The sequence below is a fragment of the Xiphophorus couchianus genome, chromosome 7, assembly GCF_001444195.1.
Source record: "Xiphophorus couchianus chromosome 7, X_couchianus-1.0, whole genome shotgun sequence".
NCBI lineage: Eukaryota > Metazoa > Chordata > Actinopteri > Cyprinodontiformes > Poeciliidae > Xiphophorus > Xiphophorus couchianus.
In genome coordinates, this window is record NC_040234.1 from 24197843 (window position 1) to 24221139 (window position 23297).

The 23297-nt window shown below is 39.8% G+C and overlaps 1 protein-coding gene across 6 annotated transcripts in view; it reads right to left on the reverse strand.

The window, feature by feature from the left end:
* Positions 1-23017, reverse strand: part of abcc1 (ATP binding cassette subfamily C member 1 (ABCC1 blood group)) — a 124179-nt gene extending 101162 nt beyond the window's left edge. For 2 of the 6 annotated variants that reach the window (XM_028023569.1, XM_028023564.1), the window contains exons 1-8: positions 22824-23017; positions 9559-9735; positions 6270-6398; positions 5425-5562; positions 3577-3702; positions 2811-2872; positions 1616-1747; positions 815-1042 (exon numbers count right to left, since the gene is read on the reverse strand). In XM_028023569.1, coding sequence (XP_027879370.1) covers positions 815-1042; positions 1616-1747; positions 2811-2872; positions 3577-3702; positions 5425-5562; positions 6270-6398; positions 9559-9735; positions 22824-22871 — 1040 coding nt within the window. In that variant the 5' untranslated portion in view covers positions 22872-23017. Of the gene's footprint in view, positions 1-814; positions 1046-1599; positions 1748-2810; positions 2874-3576; positions 3703-5424; positions 5563-6269; positions 6399-9558; positions 9736-14184; positions 14293-22823 lie in introns of those variants that run through there. The other 4 variants (XM_028023565.1, XM_028023563.1, XM_028023566.1 and 1 more) reach the window with 3 other exon arrangements.
* Between the last annotated feature and the right edge of the window lie 280 nt (positions 23018-23297).

Sequence of the window (23297 nt, forward strand, 5' to 3'; positions counted from 1 at the left end):
AGTTGAGAACTTTCTTCATCTTACTTGTTGCAGTTTTCTAGCCGATTACCAATCTTTAAAAAGCCTGACCTGTTGATTCCGATTTTGACCAATATCAATTTCTTTGCCTGAAATGTCGCTAAATATAGCAAGAAAGTTGCTGAGTTGGCAACCACTATTGTTAACTGCTGTTATGTCTGCATGTCTTATTCAGGCATTGGCTCAACAAACTCTTTCTACTTAGCAACGGCTACATATGCGGGACATTTTAGAAATTGTAGTCGGTGATTTTACAGAAGGCATATGGATTCAACACTTTCAAATGACAAACTCAACTTCTGATGAGCTTTGCAATGCCTTAAGACCTCTAGTGGAGCCAGCTGTGCATTGTCCACGAAGGCCAGTGCCTCCAAACAAGCATTTGCTGCAGCATGGCTTTTGTGGTGCAACAAAAAGTGCATTTATTATATGCATTATATAAATAAAAAAAATTGATGTATTATTTTTTGTAATTCTAATTTGGTCAATTATATCAGTGGAAACCCAAATTGTAGTCCTGACATCTTTATTTCTGTCTGCCTCTTGTTCTGATATACCTTACAAAGTAATGGAAGGTTTTAGAATCGCCTTGTCCAACCAACTCAAAAGATAACATTTTATAACTCCATCTATAAGCTTGATATAGAAACACTAGCCCACGCAACTAATACTTTAAGTGTGATTAGAAAAACTATCATGCATGCCATTAATCATTAACCAAGCAATGCTACAAATAGAATTTCATTGTATAAAACTGTAAATATCAAGTCAAAAACTTGATATTTAATCTACTCACCTAAGGATCTCGGGACCAACAAACATGAGAATGTCTTGGATTATTTTATAGAGACAAGAGATGAGGAAGTAGGGTCCAAAGGTCAAGCACAATGCCCAAAGCAACGAAGGCTCTTTTGTTTTCCTGGGAGACGTTAGGAGCAAGATTTCAGACTCTTCCACAGGTTGGCCCTCTCTGTTCTCACCATGTAGAGCCCGTTTAGGGGAGTATACCATTTGTTGCTCGGTTCTGCTGAAAACAGAATGGATGGGTATTTTATCATGCACTACCTTGCAAAAATATTCACACTGCTTAAATTTGAGTTATATTTGTATCACAAAAAAAATGTCAATGTCAATTATTAGGATTTTAAAAGACAGAACAATTCCAAGTAGTGCATAATTGTTAATTGTGGAAGGAAAATGATACATGGTTTTCAAAACATTATTAAAGATAAAAATTGGAAGAGTGTTGTGTTCAACTACAAAGTCAGTAATTTGTAAAATCATCTTTCATCTACAGGTCTTTTGAGGTATGTCTGTACTAGCTTTAAACATCTCCAGACTGCTTTTGCCCCAAATCTTTTTTGAACCTGGGTGAACCACGATAACACATTAATCTGCTTTGATTTAAACAATTCCACTGTATGCATAGGGTCATTGTCCTGCTGGAATGTGAACTAATTAATTAAGGAAAATTATATGTCTTAGGTTTACTGAAAGACATTGCATACATCATGTAGAAGGTGCTGAATTCATAAAAAATGTATTACTAATTTAGTCCTGCTAAACAAAGTTGAACCTCACTGTTTATCTTGCTGACCTCTTGACTTTTTGGCACTCTGAGTTCCAGCGATGCACCAGCTGTGGTACCACTCTGTGGGAGCAGTCATCAGGGTTTAAAGACCAAAGATCTTTCTCTTCCAGGGGGCGTCTATATCCAACCATCATCATCCTGGGAGAGAAAATGACTCCAAAGATGAACACAATTGATCTAAAGGTATAAATTCTTCATCCTTCTTTATCCTACATTAGGGTCATTAGTCTCCAGAGATATAGTGAATATAATTTCTTGCTCAGTTCCGATTTACTGAATAATTTATCTAGTTTTAGTGTACTTCAGTAATCACTTGAACACATTTCAGTCCTGTGACCAGGGTTTCCCCCGTGTATATTATAGGCCTGGCGGGCGCCATGCTTTAAGTGTCCCCCTCGCCAAGCGTTGTTTGTTAATTATTAAATAAGCCAGACTGCAAGCGTCTCTTCTGCAGTGAGCATTTCACTGGTAGGGCAGAATTATTCCTGAAAGAAAGATGGGTTTGCATCTTTATAGTTTTTAACAGTTCATTGAACAGGGAGCGCGCAGCAGTCAGACAGCTGGCGCCTTTGCGTGTTGACTGCTTCGGGCGCGCTGTCTTGGCTTGATCTGTGAAGTTCACCTCGGCGCGGATTGCTCATATAGGCTCACTTATATGGACACTTATATCGAAAATCCAAAATCTATTCCTTTCTATTTTTTACTTGTAGGAAAATCTCAAGGTACGTACAGTGCATATAGCCATACAGCTATAGGCACTACTGCCTATAGCTCTGATAGTAAGCAGTCACCCTTAGACTTAGACTTAGACTGACTTTATTGTCATTTTGCATGCACAGGGTGTACACCCTGTGTACACCCAATTCTGAACTTTAACCCTAGAAAAGATTACTACGTTTTATACATAAAGCAATTTATTTTAAACATTTTTATAATTTATTTTTATTTAAATTCTACATATAAACAAATGTTATTACTTTAATGTGAAATTATTTAATTACATATTTGTTTTGGCAGTGCTCCCTGACGACAATTGCTATTTTTAGAACTTGCTATTCGGGCGACTGACAATGTACCTTAGGCGACCAGGTGCCGCAGGGTACCATGTTGGTGACTCCTGGTCGTGGTGGTTGGACCACCAATATAACCAACAAGTTAGCACTACATTCACAGTACTTTTCTGTGCTTTCTGTGTGCTTACCCTGTAATCCACCAGAAAGTTATCCTGGAGAGGAAAGAAGCTCCAGGCTCAGGACAGGGATTCTGTGGGAGGAAACCTTACACTTTACAACTAGAAAGTATGTGATGATTGTTTGGACTTGGATTCAGGATGCCAGACTTTGGTAATATTTTTGATTAGCTATCAATTTGCAATAATTGCCAAAATGTTTTTAAATGACACAATAATGTTATTGCAAACTCTCTTTAATATTTTAAATCTGTAGATTTTCTAACATGATGTACCATGTCAGAAGGTAAAGTTATAACTAAAGAGTTTCAGGGATCAGAACATTCAGGAAAATTCTAGGATTTTTTCCCCCCTGTTGCCAGTTCTCGGAAAGAAGGAGAAGAAACAGCAGCAACCAAACTTTGATAACCTTCAAGCTCTAAGACAACACTTCATAATTGGTTAGGATTTTGTTCAGAAGTTAGTATCTAACATGTGAGAGAGTTGGGAAGAAAATCATCAACAATTAAAACATTGATCTTTAGAAAAATATGATTTATTTGGTAACAAAACATTTAAACTTCTGAGAAGTTCTTAAAGTTTTTTTCATTAAACCATAGAAACGAGTGAAAAGTCAAATTAATGAAGCCACAAAACCCCATGTGGGTAACAGCCAGAGAAAGCTTTGGTTGTCTCTGTAAACCAAATATAAAGTGGTAACTGTTGCATAATTCAACTGTGAAATAGCAGTGTGGGTTAGTGTTTACAGCATTCCTTAGTCTGTATGTGATTGTCTCACCAATTCCTTGATAGCCTGGGAGAAAAGCGGTGGTTGGTCAGTCAGGCAGGAGAGAATCAGAGCGACCAGAAGAAAAGCATAGTAGATGTAGAAGGTGGTATACTTCCATATGCACACAGTCTCTGGCTAAAAGAGAAAAAGAAAGAAAGCATAACTGTGGTACACTCAGGGGCGCCATATAGAGGGGGAAAGGTTATGACAATTCTAAGTGCCCCTGACTGACAGGGGGTCCTCCACAATTTATTTATTTATTTTTTGTTCATAGAAATAAAAAAAAAAATTGGGACTCTGTCAATTACAAAATTAATCATATTGTATTTTCGAAGATTGTTTTTAGCAGTAAAAAATTAATGTTCCCAGTCCCAGACCAAAAAACACACATCCATATTTGCCCTGAACTCCCCCAGGATCTGCATGAAATGGTTCGTTCCTGCTTAGAGCGCTTGGCGGTGACGGTGTTCAGCAACAGTCAGTAGAAGACACAATCGACTGTAGCAGTTACTATGCTACTAAGAAAAATTATAAAGTAAAAAATAAAAAAAAGAGAGAGAGAGAGAAAAAGGCAAGAGTGTCAATTTATAACAGTTTTTATTCAAGAGAGTTGAGTAGATTGTGTGAGATTATCAACCATTTAGCATAGTTAGCTTAGCTACAGACTACTGTTTGCCTCCATTTCACTAGCATTTAATGAAATACGGCAAAAAATTTCCACGACATTCATATATTTAAGGTGTCCCTTGTACCTTTTACCACTTAACAACAGATAAGTCAGTCAGCAGCAACTCTAGCAAATGACCCTCCTGACCTGTAGTCTCCTAAGTTAAATTAAAGCTAAAGTATGTAACTTTTATACAAAATATATATATATATTTTACATATTTGTTAAAACTGTCATTATGTTGTGACAGTATGGTATGAGAGATAATCTGTGAAAATCTATTTCCTCTGATTTCTCAAAGTGCTAGAAACAACCAGTCAGTGGCAGGAGAGTTTTAGTGCTGTCAATCACAATCTCATGTGGCTGCTCATCCTTCCTCCCAATCGCTCTGTGCTATGCTGCAGCTAGCATAGCCTGTTGTAAATGCTTAGTCTAGTCTACCAGTGACAGCAGATAAACATTTTTCCTGTAATAATAAGTTGTTTCTCCACCATTAGCACATTTAGCAGTGAGTGAATGAAGTTGATTGACAGTACTCCTGATTCTGATTGGTTGTTTTGTCCGGAATGTTGCATTACTTTAGCTAGCAATAGTAATTCAGGGACGAGGTGGAGGAGATTGATTGTTTTCACAGATTATCTGTCTCATAACAAACTGTCACGACATGGTGACAGCTTTAACAAATATGGAGAAAACATTTTTTTATTAAAGTTATGTACTGCAGCTTGAATAAAATGCAACTACATATCATTTTTTGAGAAGTCTGGATTTCTTCATGTATATTTTGCATGTTGTCTATGACTGTTGCTGGTGGGGAAAGACATTTCAGTAATCTAAAACTACTTGAAAAAATTTAAGCAACTTACTTGAATATTGTATGCGGACTGTTGGATGTAAAATTCATGAGCAGTAAATATTGTGCCAGTTATCAGTTTTGGACCAAAGAAAGCAAGGCAGTTGCAAACGTTTAAAATTGTGACGCTTTTGATGGGTCAGATAGACTCAAAAAATTGTAACAGCAGCTGTGCTGGGGGGGCTCAATTTAATTTTTTGCCATGGGGCCCAAGATTCCTGGCAGCGCCCCTGGGTACACTAACTGCAATTTCTTAACTGTATAAATAAAATCCAATAAACATATCCTTGAACAATTCATTTTCTGGTAGAAAATGTAAAGAATCTTTTAAACTGACCTCATTCCGCGCCTGGAGAATCTTTGACCTAAAGGAGACCGTGGCACACAGCAGAGCTAACAGCCAGAAGATCAGCAGAACTCCACAGGACTGCACCCCTTTTAATCGTTCATATTGAATTATGAAGGTGGCCAGCAGCTGGATCACAGACAAATTAAAGCACATTTACATGAATTAATTTCAGCAAACTCATCACAGTCATGCAGAATTCTATAACCATCTAATCACTGACAAAATATCTGCGCACCTCTTAGAGTAAAGGTTGGGTAGCACTTTATTTGACGGGGTGTGCATAAGGCTGACATGACACTGTCATAAAGATGACATAAGCTCTGTCATGAACATGAAAGAGTCTTTATGAATGTCTATGACTGTTGTCATGAAGTGTAATTCAGTAAATAATGAAATTTTTAATGCAAAGTTGCTCTAAAAGTTGCATTGAAAGTCCATTAAAAGTGACAACTTTGCATCAAAGTGTCATAAAAAAAAACACAAGGCAAAGTTGGTCATTTCAATGGCCTTATAATGCAACTTTTAAAGCAACTTTGAATTAAAAGTGTCATTATTTACCAAATGACACTTCATCACAGTCAGACATCTATAAAGACTCCTTCATGTTCATAACAGGTGTTACATCATGTTTATGACGCTGTTATTTTAGTCTTATGCACACTCCGTCAAATAAAGTGTTACCAAATGTTTTTATGAAATTTGAACAAACATATAGCAATCCCTTCTAAATAAAAAATACAGAACAAAAACAAGAATCTTTTAATTATAAATACCACAAAATATTTTTTCTGCTCCACAGGGAGATGATGGATAAAGGTAAAATAATCTCTCACCATTGTGAGGCCAAGTAAAGTAGGACTGACGAGGTGGACGGGTGCAGTGGAGTTGCTGCTGTGATTCCTTTCCCAGAAAGAATAGAACACATCTGACCAGCAGACGACCCACAATAGAAAACCTACCACCTGGAAAAAGGAACAATTCTGGACTTCAGAAAAAGCAAAATCTAAAATTGGGGAAATTAAAATCACACAGCTAATATTAATATTAATATTGCACATTAATATTAATAGTTTCCCTGAATTATTAAATAGTCACTATGGAAAGCAACAAAATTCATTTTTCATTCTAAGGACCAAAAGCTGAGAGAAGTAACCCCCTTAAGGTTTTACATATCAGGACATGATGAAAATAATTTAGCCTCTAGAAAATTCTGACCTCATGTATTATAAGAATACTAATTTCACAACGGTATTGTATTCCCTCCATATATAAAGCCAAATTGCAACTCCCTCCCATTACTGCTTCTACTGAATTTTATCATAAACAAGTAATGGTAGTAGTGGTAATAATTAAAACATGCTTAACTGATCGACTGTGTCAATCCAAACATGCTGTCTAAGAGCATATGGTCTGAATTAGGACACCATCAATATAGCACCAATTTCTTCTACTATTCAACAGAGTGAAACAATTGGAAAACATTTAAGACTCATGCCAATGTTCCCAGAAGTGGACCAAAAGCATAGCAGAAAAATATTTAAGAACAATTGAACCTTTTGTTTAATTGTTTTTCAATTGAGAATCGACATCTACTTGTTAGACTTAGACTTAGACTGACTTTATTGTCATTTTGCATGCACAGGGTGTATACAGAAGACGACCCACAATAGAAATTGTTATTTCATTATTAATTTTTGCGTGAGATTCAAAAAATACAATGCATCAATTTTTTGGTATTTTGGGTACTCAACTGATTTTGAGATTTGTTTTTGTGACGTCTTGTGCGATACTCTTTTCTACTGAGAAGATCTATCCCCCCATGTCAGACGCACCCACTGCAGCCAAAGAGGTGCAGTGACAGAAATCTTTTTCAACTTTTGCCATGTTTAGTTTAACTTGTGGTTATCAATCACCCACCATGCTGATTGAATTTAAGGAGTACTAATTTTTAAGGGTGAACTGACTGCAATTTTCTGACCGATTGTCGATCTTTAAACAGAGGATGTTTTCCACAGCTGGAGACACCTTAAGAAAGACCCTTCCTGAACAGTCAGACATGCAAATTTGTCTATTTGATTGCAGAAACAGCTGCCCTGGAGCACACTAAAAATTGTTGAGGCTGTCATGCACTAGGCCCTCTAACCACCACTGGTGGGGAAGGTGGGTGAAGAGTCTTGCCTAAGGACATAACAGAATTGGACGGAGCAGGAATCAAATCGGATACCCACCAATTGTGGGATGAAATCCCATCACTGTCAAATTAGCTAATTATTTAAGTACCACACATTCAAACTCTCTAGAGATACTTGTTTAGTGCAGCATAAAACAGTTATTGACAGTAAAGATGTGGTAAAGTCATTAGGAAACTACAACAAAGTTGCCTCAATACTAATACCACAAATGTTGACCAGCAGTTGCTTCTTCATCAAAATCTTATCGTTGAGATGGGAATAATGAATTTTATTTTATTCATTAGATAAAAACAGTAATTAATCTGGGATGCATATTGATTATAAAACAAACCAAGTTAAGAACTCAGATCGTATAGAGCACCGGTCCCCAACCTTTTTAGTCGCGCGGACCGGTCAGCCCTTCGCAATTTTGCTGCGGACCCGGGGGATGGGGGTGGGGGTGGGGGAATGGGGGGCAGTACTCCGATGTTGTTTTGTTACTCATTCTGCTGCAAGTTAGCTCAATTTTGACGTGCAAGACGTAACCAGTAAAATCCGGTTTAGGATTTTCAAAATAAATGATCCGGAAGAAGTTTATTATTTTTTGCGCGGCCCAGTACCAATTGGTCTGCGGACCGGTGGTTGGGGACCACTGGTATAGAGGAAAGGCCACAGTCCCCTCTGCTTTGTGAGGCAGCTGAGGTCCTTCAACATCTGCCGCACTTTGCTCAGTGTGTTTTATGAGTCTGTGGTTGCCAGTGCTATCCTGTATGCTGAGGCAGTGGGCTGAGGGTAGAGGACACCAACAGACTGAACAGGCTGATCTGCAAGGCCAGCTATGTTGTTGGAGTGGAGCTGGACTCTCTGGAAGGAGTGTCGAAGAGAAGGATTCTGTCCAAGATGCAGGTCACCTTGGATGATGAGTATCATCCACTTCATGATGTGCTGGCTGGATTCAGGAGCCAATTGAGCCAGAGACTGATAGCACCAAAATACACCACAGGAAATCATTCCTTCCTGTACCCAATAGACTATACAACACCCAATGTCTTTAAATTTAAGTTTACTCTGGACTCGCTTGTAGATTTATAAATTCACATACAGTATGGATATATACATTTATAGACTTACATTATCTATAAACCTATAATCTATACCGATTGAACCGATGTAGGGGTGGTATCGGTACACCCATACATTAAACTGACAAGTTCAGAGGGTCTTCATACCTCTTGAACTTTTCCATAGTTTGTCACATTACAACCACAAACATAAATATATTTCATTGGTAATATATTTATGACAGATCAACAAAACATGGCATACAATTGTGCAGTAGAAAGAAAATTATACACGATTCAAAATATTTTTTACACATAAAAAACTGAAAGGTGCTGAGTGCAAAAGTATGTAAAATTGACATGTGTTTATTCGTAAATCTTTCAATAGAAATGTCCTTTAGGCTCACCATTGTAGATCTTGGTGGTTTTTTTTTTAACTCAAGTAAAAAATACTTTAGAAAAAACAGAGTTCCCACTGGTATTTAGAAAAAAATTCCCATGACTTTTCCATGACTCTCCATGACTTTCAGTATAATTTTCCATGACCCACTTACAAAAGGAAGAAAGAAGTGTGTATGACTGAAAGACCTAACCCCATCAAGTTGATCTATAGAGAGCAAGTAAAAGTGCAGGCAGATAAGAGAGGAAACATACATTACAAAAATGTGGAGATGTAGCCCACACAGACAGGTATGAATTAAAATGTGTCAGGAATCATATGATAATAATGTCATAAACAAAACATATTAGCAATAATGCAAACACAATATTGTACATGTAATTTTAGTTTAAAAAAGTATTTCTAACTAAAGTAAAAAAAAAAAATCAACTTTTAACTTTAGTTAAAAGCAGAGCAGAAAATAAGACCAAAGGCTTTGATGATCACTCACAGTTTTTGCTTTGTTGAGGTGACTCATGCATATGTAGCCACGGTCATGACTGTGGAGGTAGAGGAGGTAGATGGGGGCACACATCCACAGATAGAAGCATGGCACCCACACCAAGACAGTATTTTGGAAACACGGAGTTAGGTCTGGATTAGATGTGTTCCACGTACTGTTCCAATCCTGTCAGAGACAAATGGATTGAAAAGGATTGGAAAATGGGATGGTTAAACCAAAAAGCAGTGAAAAGTTTGGCTATGAATAAGTGGCAAGGGAAATTATTAATAAAGATGGTCATCTTAATCAAAGTTAACAAGTCAGCACACCACCTGATTATCAGGAATTAATAGTCTAACAGCTCACAGTCTCTCAGTTACTGTTTTATGAATGAAGGAGTAAATTTATGCACTGGCATAAATTTGGGTTTTGGGGTCCTCAAAGCATCCCAGAAATTGCAATGAGGATAAATTACCTCTGAAGTTAACAAAGAAAACTTGCTAGATGTTCAAACAACCAGTCCAAAATACAGGCATATCAAGCATTAAGCTAGGCTTGCACCAAGTACTTGGCCAACTGATTTATCAACGCTGTTTTCCTTAGTTTTGGAAGATCAGTGATTGGCCAATACTTGCATGTGAAGCTGATTTTATCCCCTGATCTCATGTACCTGAAAAAAGCCTAAAAATCAACCACTGTCCTCTGTCCTTCAGGACATCGAGACACGACTAATGACAAACGACAGCAATGACTAGAGACAAACGACTAAAGCCCGACAGGACAATACACACAGGTGGGATTAAATACACAAGGGGTAAACAGGAAACATGAGACACAACTGGGATAAATCAAGGGCAAGACACAGGGACTAATAAACCAAAACACAACACAGGAACCTAAATCCTCACCATACCCTAATATGGTGAGGAATGTGTCGTAGTTTCATGAAACTACGAAACATTTCCATTATAATACATGCCTCGGTTTAAAAAATATACACTGCTCAAAAAAATAAAGGGAACACTTAAACAACACAATATAACTCCAAGTAAATCAAACTTCTGTGAAATCAAACTGTCCACTTAGGAAGCAACACTGATTGACAATCAATTTCACCTGCTGTTGTGCAAATGGAATAGACAACAGGTGGAAATTATTGGCAATTTGCAAGACACACTCAATAAAGGAGTGGTTCTGCAGTTGGGACCACAGACCACTTCTCAGTACCTATGCTGTCTGGCTGATGTTTTGGTCAGTTTTGAATGTTGGTGGTGCTTTCACACTCGTGGTAGCATGAGACGGACTCCACAACCCACACAAGTGGCTCAGGTAGTGCAGCTCATGCAGGATAGCACATCAATGCGAGCTGTGGCAAGAAGGTTTGCTGTGTCTGTCAGCGTAGTGTCCAGAGGCTGGAGGCGCTACCAGGAGACAGGCCAGTACACCAGGAGACGTGGAGGAGGCCGTAGGAGGGCAACAACCCAGCAGCAGGACCGCTACCTCCGCCTTTGTGCAAGAAGGAACAGGAGGAGCACTGCCAGAGCCCTGCAAAATGACCTCCAGCAGGCCACAAATGTGCATGTGTCTGCACAAACGGTTAGAAACCGACTCCATGAGGATGGTATGAGGGCCCGACGTCCACAGATGGGGGTTGTGCTCACAGCCCAACACCGTGCAGGACGCTTGGCATTTGCCAGAGAACACCAGGATTGGTAAATTCGCCACTGGCGCCTTGTGCTCTTCACAGATGAAAGCAGGTTCACACTGAACACATGTGACAGACGTGACAGAGTCTGGAGACGCCGTGGAGAGCGGTCTGCTGCCTGCAACATCCTTCAGCATGACCGGTTTGGCAGTGGGTCAGTAATGGTGTGGGGTGGCATTTCTTTGGAGGGCCGCACAGCCCTCCATGTGCTCACCAGAGGTAGCCTGACTGCCATTAGGTACCGAGATGAGATCCGCAGACCCCTTGTGAGACCATATGCTGGTGCGGTTGGCCCTGGGTTCCTCCTAATGCAGGACAATGCTAGACCTCATGTGGCTGGAGTGTGTCAGCAGTTCCTGCAAGATGAAGGCATTGAAGCTATGGACTGGCCAGCCCGTTCCCCAGACCTGAATCCGATTGAGCACATCTGGGACATCATGTCTCGCTCCATCCACCAACGTCACGTTGCACCACAGACTGTCCAGGAGTTGGCAGATGCTTTAGTCCAAGTCTGGGAGGAGATCCCTGAGGAGACCATCCGCCACCTCATCAGGAGCATGCCCAGGCGTTGTAGGGAGGTCATACAGGCACTTTGAGGCCACACACAATACTGAGCCTCATTTTGACTTGTTTTAAGGACATTTCATTAAAGCTGGATCAGCGTGTAGTGTTATTTCACTTTAATTTTGTGTGTGGCTCCAAATCCAGGCCTCCATTGGTTAATAAATTTGATTTCCATTGATGATTTTTGTGTGATTTTGTTGTCAGCACATTCAACTTTGTACAGAACAAAGTATTCAATGAGAATGTTTCTTTCATTCAGATCTAGGATGTGTTATTTGAGTGTTCCCTTTATTTTTTTGAGCAGTGTATATTTTGTCTGTTTTTCAGGGGAGGTGCCAAAGAACCATGGGTCATATTCAAAACACCAAAACAATTTTAAGAAGAGTCAAGGTTGTTTTCTTGTTTGTTTGGTTCTTTTTCCCATTTTGTGCATATGTCAATAGAATAGAATAGAAGTACTTTATTCAGCCCAGCAGGGAAATTACTTCGCAGTTACAGCATAGAGACAAGACACAATAACAACTACCACTGAGTAGTAGTTGTAGATAAAATAAAAATAAAATATAAAATTGTAAAAATATGAAATGCTGTTAATATAAAAGCAACTTAAGAGCAGTCCTTGCAAAGATTCAAAAAAAATGTTCATGACATTAGTTCTGGTGTAAATATCTCTTAAAATTGTACTTTTAAGCGGTGGCTCTTTTTTGTACATATACAAAAAAGTATTTTTATAATCATATTTTGTCTTGGTAGTCTTTGATGTTAATACTGTAAAATTAATATTCTTTGCAAAGTGAATAATGTCCGCTAAAGTCAACAATGTTCAACGAATAATAATAATATTACTAGATTATTATTATTATTATAAATTATTATAATTTAATAATAATAATAGTTGATGTTATTGCTATTATTATTATTATTATTATTATTATCATCCTGTTATTAGACATTCGGTTAATGTCAGTGAACGTCCAACCACTGTGAACCAAACATGGACGCTTAATAGTGTTTCAAATTCGCCGAACGTTCACGGATTAACGTGGCAAAAGTATGACTTTGAAAATTGAACTCTCACATATCTTTCTGTATGACATGCTAAATAAACCAAGTTGTTGCTATCCATTTTTGATTGTGTGACTTTATAAACCGCACTCCACAGTCTAGCAGCAGCCCAGGTGTTCTGTTTTTCTATGCTACCCATGGTAATGCGCATGCGCACATCACACGTCACATACTGCTTACCCAGCAGATTTCTTACAAATACGTCCTACCTGTGGAAGTTTTGTTTCATGTGTTTTATTTAATCGAAGATTACTGTAAGCTTTATTTAATTTATTTTATACCTGGCTTTCATTAAGCTGCTGTATTACTTCATGTTTTTATTTTACGACAGGCAGCTTAGGCTTTAGTTTGCCGTCTGCAAAGTCGTTACTACTGTAAACAAGTTATTGTTTAGCGGTTAATCAGGACAAAATACGTTGTTTTTTGGGCTATTTTGTCCATATATTTTAAAATATTTTTAGTTTAATTACACTCTGTTTTTATTATTAAACTTTGCTAAATAGATGTTAGCGATACTATGTGGGACTGAAGCTGTGTAATAGCCGTGTAATATTAGTGTATATTAATCATATCCTATCATTTCAGGAACACAATGAACTGTGCAGTTCGGTGGACACATTGTGGCTGCGCTGCATTTGATAAAGTCTGTCATACAACGTATTAATGTGCAAAAAAGAGTTGAGGTGATCTGTATTTGTCTGTGTTTAATTTAATTCCAATAAAAACTTGTTTCCCCTGTCTGATACTGTTTTATTCTTACAAACACCTTTGTATTTATAATATTTTGTAACAGGTAGGATATTCTAGTAAAAGTTTTAGTGCATACATCTTCAGCTTTTCATTTTAAACGAGTAGAATATTCAGATAAAGGAAGTGATCTTGTGGTTTTGTCATGTATATAAATTATTCCAATGCTAAGCTAAGCATAACTCCTAAGCTTCCACTTCAGTCCCGTCACTCAAATAATGTTATCCAATATATTTAACATTAACACAACCCGCTGTAGTTTTCTGTTTGTAAACATGACGGTAGCAGTTTTGGACGCGTAGCACTGACAGATAGACTTAGCCATCTGTCGTGAACGGCTACCTTTTATGAAGAACCAGTTATAGACCAGTTATGCAGCTTGTAGAACTCAACTTTTACTGTGTGTGACTGACACCAACTGGATGTACAGCGCATGCTCATCGGTTTGCCCCCAGGCTACGGAAGCCTCACTGTGACATATCATTACATCTCCCCCTTTCAGCAGCGAAACACACATGCTTAACCTTATACTGGTACTTTGCAGAAATACTTACAGGTTAAAAAATAGCATATCTGAACACTAGGACGTTGGGGTAGACTGCCCTCAATCCACAGCAACGTAGGGATTATTCTGCCTTCAACAGTTGCTGTTCCTATCAATCCTACAAAACAAACTTAAAACTTTTACTTGCTTTTAGTAGACTGCTGGTAACTCCAACATCTTTAGCATGTGAATCTCTTACAGTTCTAGTGCACTTTCAAATTTCAATTTACTCATTTTCTCTCCTCCCCCTTTTTTTTCGTGTCAAATTACCCTTATATGAATAAAAATCAAAATTGTAATATGCAATAATTTTTTGCCTTGTAATCTTAAAGTAGAACAAACTTAAGACATTTCTGAACTCTATAGGTTTCACACTTAAACTAACATGTGAAGTAGAGGACTTTTGAGTCACTGTCTCTATATCTCAGAGGAATTCTGACTACTCTTCCCCTGGATGTAATCTGTGAACCTTCAAGTGAAGCAGGATGCTCCACCTCTGGGTACAGCTGCTTTTGCACAGGGCTTCTGGCCATGGAGTCAGAACTGTCCTCAGGTGGAAAGCTACTGGTCGGTTTCACTGGGGAATCAGGTGACTGTAGCTGATCTGGTCGATCGGTGGGCTGTGGGACGGCTTGCAGGTGTCTCCGATTCTGTCGTAGCACAGCTCCATTCTCTGTTTCCACCATGTAAGACCGTGGCCCCTTGCATTTGGCAATAATCTTAGCCGGGGTTTTCCAGCCTTTTTCACCATCCAATTTTATCCTGACGTTCTGTCCTGGTTGTAGTGTGGGAAGTGATTGTGCAGAATGATGGCGATCATGGAAGAACCGATACCCTGACTTTGTCCTTTTGCTGTACTTTCTTTGTCCACCGGAGCAGCTTGCAGCTTGTTCTCCAGCATCGGAAGTGTAGTTCTAATCTCTCTCCCAATCATAAGTAGTGCAGGGCTCACGCCTGTAGCACTACTAGGGGTTGCTCTGTAGCACATCAGGGCCAAAAGGGGGTCAGGCTGCTTCAAGATGTTCTTAGCAGTCTGAACCGCTCGTTCAGCAGCACCATTCGCCTGAGGGTAATGGGGGCTAGAGGTCGTGTGCACAAATCCATACTCTCTGGTGAAGTCTTGGAACTCAGTAGATGTGAACTGAGTGGCATTATCACTGACCAGTTCCAGTGGAATTCCCCACCTCACAAACATGCCCTTGAGTCGACTGATGACATCACGACTAGATATAGAAGACAGACGAGCTATTTCAATGTCTCTGGAGTAATAGTCAGTTACAATGAGATAATTCCATCTCTCAAACTCACACAGGTCAGCAGCAATTCGCTGCCAGGGGCCCTCTGGTAGGGTAGAAGTCAGGAGAGGTTCATGCCTCTGGGTTGGTTTGTTTTCAATGCAGAATTTGCATGATGATACTGTCTGTTTAATCTCAGACTGATGCTCGGCTACCACACAGCCATCATAGCACGTGCCCGGCACCGTGTTAGTCCTTGGTGTCCTTTATGTAGATCTGATAGCACTTCAGCCCTCTGCGCAGCAGGAATGACCAGTCGGTCCTGATATAACACTAATCCATCCATTTCTGAGACATGCGCTCTTGCAGAATAATAACGATGAAGAGGTGGGTTCATCACCGTTTTAGGTGACCATCCATTCCTGATGAAACTTGTAATCTGCTGCAATTCATGATCTTGCTGAGTGGCCACACGAATCTTAGAGAGTCTTTGGGATGAGACAGGTGCATTTGCTACAATCGACTCAACATGTGCTTGTACCACATGATCTGTGGTCTCGTCACTCACGTATCTCTGCGGCCTCCTGGATAAAGTGTCGGCCACCACCAACTGCTTGCCGGGAACATGTTCTGCTTCGACATTGAACCTTAAAAGGCGCATCAGGAGTCTCTGGCACCTTGGGGGGGCTTTGTCCAGGTCATAAGTATTTATGAGTGGCACAAGTGGTTTGTGGTCTGTTTGCAGAAGGAAACTGTCCATTCCTTGAACGTAGCGTGCAAACCGCTCACATGCCCACACCCCTGCCAACCACTCTTTCTCGATCTGAGAGTATCTTCTCTCGGCGTCAGACAGCGTGCGGGAGCAGAATGCCATGGGCTTTAAGCCGTCCTCATGTTCTTGTAGTAGAGCTACCCCTAAGCCATATCTGCTTACATCGGCGCTGATGACGGTTTTCCGGTTTGCATCATAATATGCAAGAGCTGAGGCTGACACGAGCATGGCTTTAACAGCGCTGAACGCCTGTTCTTGTGTGTCATCCCATACCCACTTGTTCTCTCTTCTCAACAGGCTGGTGATTGGGTGTAGCTTGGTGGAGAGGCCTGGTAAAAATCTCCCCACATAATTAATCAGACTCAGAACCTGATGGAGCTCTTCCACATTTGTGGGACTCTGCATCTGTGTGATGGCTTCTACTTTGGTCGGGTCCGGTTTAATGCCTTCCGCACTGATGATGTGACCAAAGTACCGAGTTTCTGATTTGCTGAAATGACACTTTGCTTTGTTCAGCTTCAAGCCACTGATCTTGATGGTCTTCATAACTGCATTCAGATGGTTGTCGTGTTCCTCCTTAGTCTTTCCATAAACAAGAATGTCGTCCATTCATGGTCCTTTAACAGAGTGGATAACTGTCTGAAAAATTTCTGGCACTGACGTGATTCCATATGGCAGTCGTCTGAAGCAGAATCTACCAATGGGGGTTATAAATGTTGTCAGTCTTCTGCTCTTTGCATCCAGAGGGACCTGCTAAAATCCACATGAGGCGTCTAAGGTGGAAAACACCTTAGCCCCTGCCAGCTTTGGAGCAATGTCTTCCAAAGTCGGTAAGATGTAGCGCTCTCGTTTTACTGCTTTGTTTAGGCGTTTCAGATCCACACATACTCTTACTTGATCTCTGTTTTTCTTTTCGACAGGAACCATCGGGGCGCACCAATCAGTGGGCTCAGTAACCTCTTCTATGATGCCCAAGTGTAGCATACGCTTCAGTTCTGTTTCAACCTTCGAAAGGAGAAGAAATGGGACGCGGCATGGCGTTGTCAGGCTGTAGGGCTCTGCGTCTGCATTCAGTTCTATTTTGACGGGGTCACACTTAAGCATGCCAATTTCCCCAAATACATCCCCTAGGAGGTCTGTGTTGATGTTGTTGATCCTTCTGACCAAACCCATCCTCCTAGCAACACTGCCTCCCAACAGGTTGTGAGCATAGGGTCCCATTATGACAGTAACCCAGAACCGGTATTTATGTCTCTTAAACTGACTTGTGGCCAGAAACTTGCCCATACAGCGGACTTCACCTCCAGGGCTGGTGACCAGTGGCATTTTACTTGCTGTGACCAATCTTGGGCTCTTTGGCAGTCTATTAAATGCACCCTTAGACATCACTGTAATGTCTGCACCTGTGTCGATTTTAAATCTGACAGAACAACCATTTACCGGTAACTCTACAAGCCACTCATTTTCTGAATCTGGCTGCTCAATTATTGCTGGCTTAACGTTAGTTACCGCTCCAAGAAAAAACATGTCCTCCCTCTTGGTCGGGTTGTCAGAAGCCACTGTCACCTCTTTCAGCATTTTTGTTTTGCAGGCAACTTCAAAATGTCCAGTTTTATTGCATTTCCGGCACCTCTTGTTCTTAGCTGGACATGCCTGCGTTTTTCCGTGTTGTCTATTACAGCGAGAGCATGTAAGGAGATATTTGGACTCACCGAGCTCCGGTTTTCTCCGCCATTGTGCATCATTGTTGCTCTTTTTAGTGTGAAAATGCCGTTTCCCTTGACTCATTCCGTCCACAGCATGTTCCACACGTAAACTCACGCTCTGCTGTTTGATTTGTTCGCTTTGGCGTGCTATCTGAATAGCTTGTGAGGTCTGCCTCTGTAACCCAGGGTAAAAACTGCCCTTAATCCCACCTTTGGTGCTCCATTGGTTAGAGTGACAGTCACACAGTGCATTCAGCCAATCACTGCATCTTGAGTGGTTAATTACACCTCACACCTGACTTTCCCAGTCAGGTGTGAGGGGGAGAGCTGGAGACAAAGGAGCCACAGGTTTGTTCTTTCAAACAATTAGTTTATCTCTTTGTTTATTATGCACTTTTAAAACTCACAATATAAAAAATCATGTAGATCTGAACATCCAGCGAGCTTGGAGCCATGAAGTTGTCATGCACTGAACTATTTATGGAATTGGTGAGTAGTGAACACAAATGTTTGTTTGGTTGGCATGTTGGTGGTGGTAGCCAATGCTAATTGTTTGATCATCAATTGTAGCTTCTTAAATTCAATATGTGTTTAAGATAATGAGATGAATGTTGATATCTTTAATTTGTCTGAAAGATTAGATTGTGGATATAATTGCTTTTATTTCTGTATATACAAGTCTAGTTAACTAGCAGGCTGGTAATTTACTGGTCCTGTTTATTTCAATACAGGCCAGGTGATCCCTTTGTAGGGTTAAAGGATGGCGAGCTTCTGACAACTGGCTGGAGCCAGGAGAACCTGAAATTTACTCCATACTGGTCTGGTAGGAGTCTGATGGTCCATAACATTTCCCCCTCCATCTCACTACCTAGACACACAATCCATTATTCATCTCTTTTCTGGTGGAAACAAATTGCGCTTGGACATTTTTTCATCTCAAATAACTGGACAATTAAAACATGGACTTTTAAATGTGTGTCAGTCAGACGATGTGCTGACCAGCGGGGAAAGTTAGGACTCTTTGTGCACATCTATATAGAAGATCTACTGTAGTACTGTATATATATATTGTATTTATGTATTTATTGTTTTGGTTTCTATGTATGTTTGTGTTTTGTGGTGTTCACTTAATTTTTTTCTTTAAAATACATAATATTGAAAGCAGTTATTCTTTTGTATTGTTTTATTGATTACTGACAACAGCTCCAGTAGATGAATCTAGTCTTCTGGTGTTATGTGCCATCTAGTCCCTTAACTACATTAAGTAGTGCTACACCTCCAGCTGTAATTTTTGGGAAACATCTCGGTCCAATATGCCTATCACAATCCTGTCTCGAATTTGTTCATCTTTGGTGCCTCCGAACTCACAGTATTGCGCTAGCTCGTATAAGCTTCTAACGAATGCTTCGACTGGCTCTCCGGCTTTCTGCACTCTCTTATGAAAGCAAGCTCTGTCGTGAATAATGTTCCTTTTAGGCACAAAATGGTCGCTAAATTTCGCCATTACCGTTGTGTAGTCCAGCTCGGGATGAATCTCTACAGTTTCTTCATCTGCCGTTTCTTCGTCGTTTTCTCTCTCATACACGAAAGAGTCATAAATAGCCTCTGCCTCTCGTCCCAGGGCATAAAGAAGCGTGTTAACTTGTACTTCCCCGCTCTCTCTGTCCAGCTTCGATGCTACTCTGAAGCGGTCGAAGCAACGGCGCCACATAGGCCAGTCCGCCGGGCGGGAGAAGTCGAAGGGTTCCGGTGGTCCGAACTTTGCCATATCTCACTCAGTAGGCGTCCTGTCGGCCACTTCTGACACCATGTTGTGAACGGCTACCTTTTATGAAGAACCAGTTATAGACCAGTTATGCAGCTTGTAGAACTCAACTTTTACTGTGTGTGACTGACACAAACTGGATGTACAGCGCATGCTCATCGGTTTGCCCCCAGGCTACGGAAGCCTCACTGTGACATATCACTACAGCCATCTATCGGTGCTACGGTAGGAAAATCTGACCAGGTAGCGCTGATAGTCAGAACACCGGTCCAACAGGAGCAGTCCGGATCAGTGGGGTATCTAGGCCTGTTTTAGGGTGCTTTCGCACCCCTAAAACTGTATCTCAGCACCCCTGAATCAGGTTGCCACGCATCCTGTAAAATACGGAGTCGTCCTTAAGTCGGCCGTTAAATGTGCGTCCTGTATTGAAGCGATACATTACTGTCCGATAGAAACGCCTATCATACACACATCAACACTAAGTTTAACAATATTGACCAAAATAAAACACAGGAAATATTAAGGTCAGCTAAATTGCCGTGGCGGAGCTAAAGGACCCCAAAACGCTACAAACCGACGCTGAACGTCACCGTTGACTAGAGACGGAGACTACGCAGCTGCGGTGAGCTGCTATGAACCCGCGTCTTTTTAAAACGTCTTCGACCCGATTCCATGTCCTTAGAAGCAAAAACGCTTTTAAAAATACAGACGTGAGTGAAAAGACGCGCATCATAAGCTGAACAATTTCAGAGAGTATGGATACTGTGTACATCGAAAGACAAAAAGGAAAAAAAAGTTTCCGTCGTGGCGCAGTGTGCTACTGTATATCAGACAGAACGGATCGGAGAGGAACTGCAGACCCATCAGAACCTAAAGAACCAGAAATCAGCGTCTCTTCATCCTCAATCATCTCCGGAGGCTGATATGGTACAGAACATTCAGTTATGATTGATTAAGTTTCTTATTGTGATTTTAGCTGACTATTGTGGTTTGATTATTTGCTTAGGATGTTGAGTTTGGATAATATTTAATAAATGATAGCAATAGCCAAAATAAGTGGCCATTTAAAGAACAAATCATACGAATAGATTAACAGTAAATATATAAATATTTCGTACATTACATTACTTTCTGTGTGTTTTATTCAAAAATGTTGATATATTTTATGAATAATTGTCCAGTGGTCATTTAATATATTATTTCGCTAATATTTTATTAATGTGGTTTACCAGTTTGGATAATCTGACTTCCTATCAATGAAGAAAAATCATGCTAAGCAAAAGTGCACCAGACCCAGACCTGCAGGCCAGGGCCTGTTCTAGATGGGGGCTAAGAGGGGTTCTAAAGAAATTATACTAAATAAATGTCTTTTTTAAATATTCAGTGGCGGATATTTTTTCGTCACAATTTTCTTTTTAAGGTATTATTAAAAATACATAAAAATTATTTTTTAATAAAAATTAATTTAATGAATTAAAAATTATAGTACTGCTCTTTTAACTGCTGTATTAAGATAGGACCACACTTTCCATCTGCTAGATTAGGATCTGCAACCTGAATCTCTGGAGACACAAGTGGCTCTTTGGCTCACAATATTAACTGATGAAATATTGCTGTTTTTGTTTAATTCCTTTTTAACTCTCTCCATAAAAACATAGACTACATAGGTCCCTGTGGTAAATTTGGTCTAGAACCAGCCTCTAAAGAAAACAGTAAAGACCATTATATATTTTTAACCAGCTTTAAGGGGTCAGACTTGTATCATCAGAACCTTTATTCAGATGAAAATTTGCAATTCAAAATATTATGCTCAGTGATTTTTTGCAATGGGCAATGCAGTACTTTGTGTACATTGTGTACAACATTGGTTTTATTTATTTATTTGAAGAGTATTTTGTAATTCTGTACAAAATGTTGTATATGTGCAAAATATTTGGATAAATAATGGGTTAGTCTGATCCTGGTCCTTAGCCTTGTTAATTACTCTTATTTTAATTTACTCTTTTTTAAGTTTGATTAGTGACTGTTGTGCTGTTTTGTAATTAATTTCCCAAATCTCTCTGGAGTCACTTAAATAATGTCAAACTAAAGAACAGTGCAGAATGTCATTCTATTTCTTTGTGAACAGAAAGGAGTTTGGTACTGAAACTATGATAGGCCCACTTCGTGAACTGTGAACTGAAATAGTAAAACTCTGACTCATCATGTCTACTTTTCCATAGATGGACATTCATTGTTGTAAAAAAGGCCAACAGTCACATAACGTTCACATAAAAATAAGGGTAATGCAAATTCTAAGTATGATTTCCAAATAAATGATCTTCTACCTTGATAATAAACTGGTTTTAGGTTTATTAATCCTATGTATTTAGTGTTCTTCAAATGACTGGAAATGCATAGTTTTGAGTTCATTTTATTTTAATTTCTGGGGAGCAGACCCAACTAGGACTGAGTGACTCCACAGCAGCTTGTGTCTCATTAATGTTAGCAGATGTTGGCAGATATGATGTGATCTAGAGATTCTGTTTCAAATTGAGTTTATACACCTCTGGGAAAAATTTCAAGTTTCTCTGATTTTACTCTTTATAAGTATATGTTTGAGTAAAATGAACATTGTTCTTTTGTTGTGTGAATTATTGACAACATGTCTCTTAATTTTGTTTGTGAATGTATGTAAGTAAGCTGTTAGATTTAGAAAACCGCACCAACGAATATCTTCTCATACCCTGCTGCGGGTAAGCACCCCTAAAAGTCAGATCCTAGAATCGCCCCTGGTCCGGATAAATCTAAGGTTTACTGTTCCACTGATCGTTGCTAGTGATAGTGTGCGTGCGTGCCTGCGTGTCACGTGCCTGGTTCAGTCGCCCATCCAGTAGGTTAGTTACATCATAGGCTTCAATCTCTGCTACACTGACACTGGAACACTACATTAAATTCTGTTAATTAAAGTAGTATATCAACGTGAAGACTAAAGTAAATGGCTTAGAGTAGCTGCATTCTGTGACAAAGACCAGCATTGACTCTGTCTGGACAACCCAAATCAAACTTCCCGGGGCCATAGCTACAGTCTGTTAGCATGTGCAACCCGGCGGCTCGTTAGCCGCCGGGTTGCACTCGCTACCGACAGACGACTTTAGACAGGAAATAAAGAGGGAACGAAAAGAAACTTACCCAAAACGGATCCGAACTGTCCGCACTGCAGAACCTTTCCAGTCCCATTCGCCGTCACGTCCAGCTCCCCACAATTTTTCTTAGTTTTTTTTTTATACTCAGCAGTTGTTTTGTAACCAGAAGGTAAACCTAATCTAAAGGTACAGCAGAAGGTTGTTGTTTTCTCATTTCTTCTTTTTGAGTAGTGAGAAAAGCAAGGTGCTGCCACCTACTGTCTAAAAGAGTATCTCCATCCATCCATCCATTTTCTGTTTAAAAGAGTATCTATTACCGAGAATATCTTTTCAGGTTTAGCCCGACTATCCAACTGCAGTGCACTAAGACAATACGTCTTAAACTTTTTCACTTCATTGTCTTCTTTTATTTGTATTTTCTCCACGAATTGGGGGAAACAGCCTCAGGGAAGAAACATTATTTGTCTTTGTTTTGTTGTTTTAATTCTACTTGAAAATAAAAACGGCAAAAGTCTGCTAT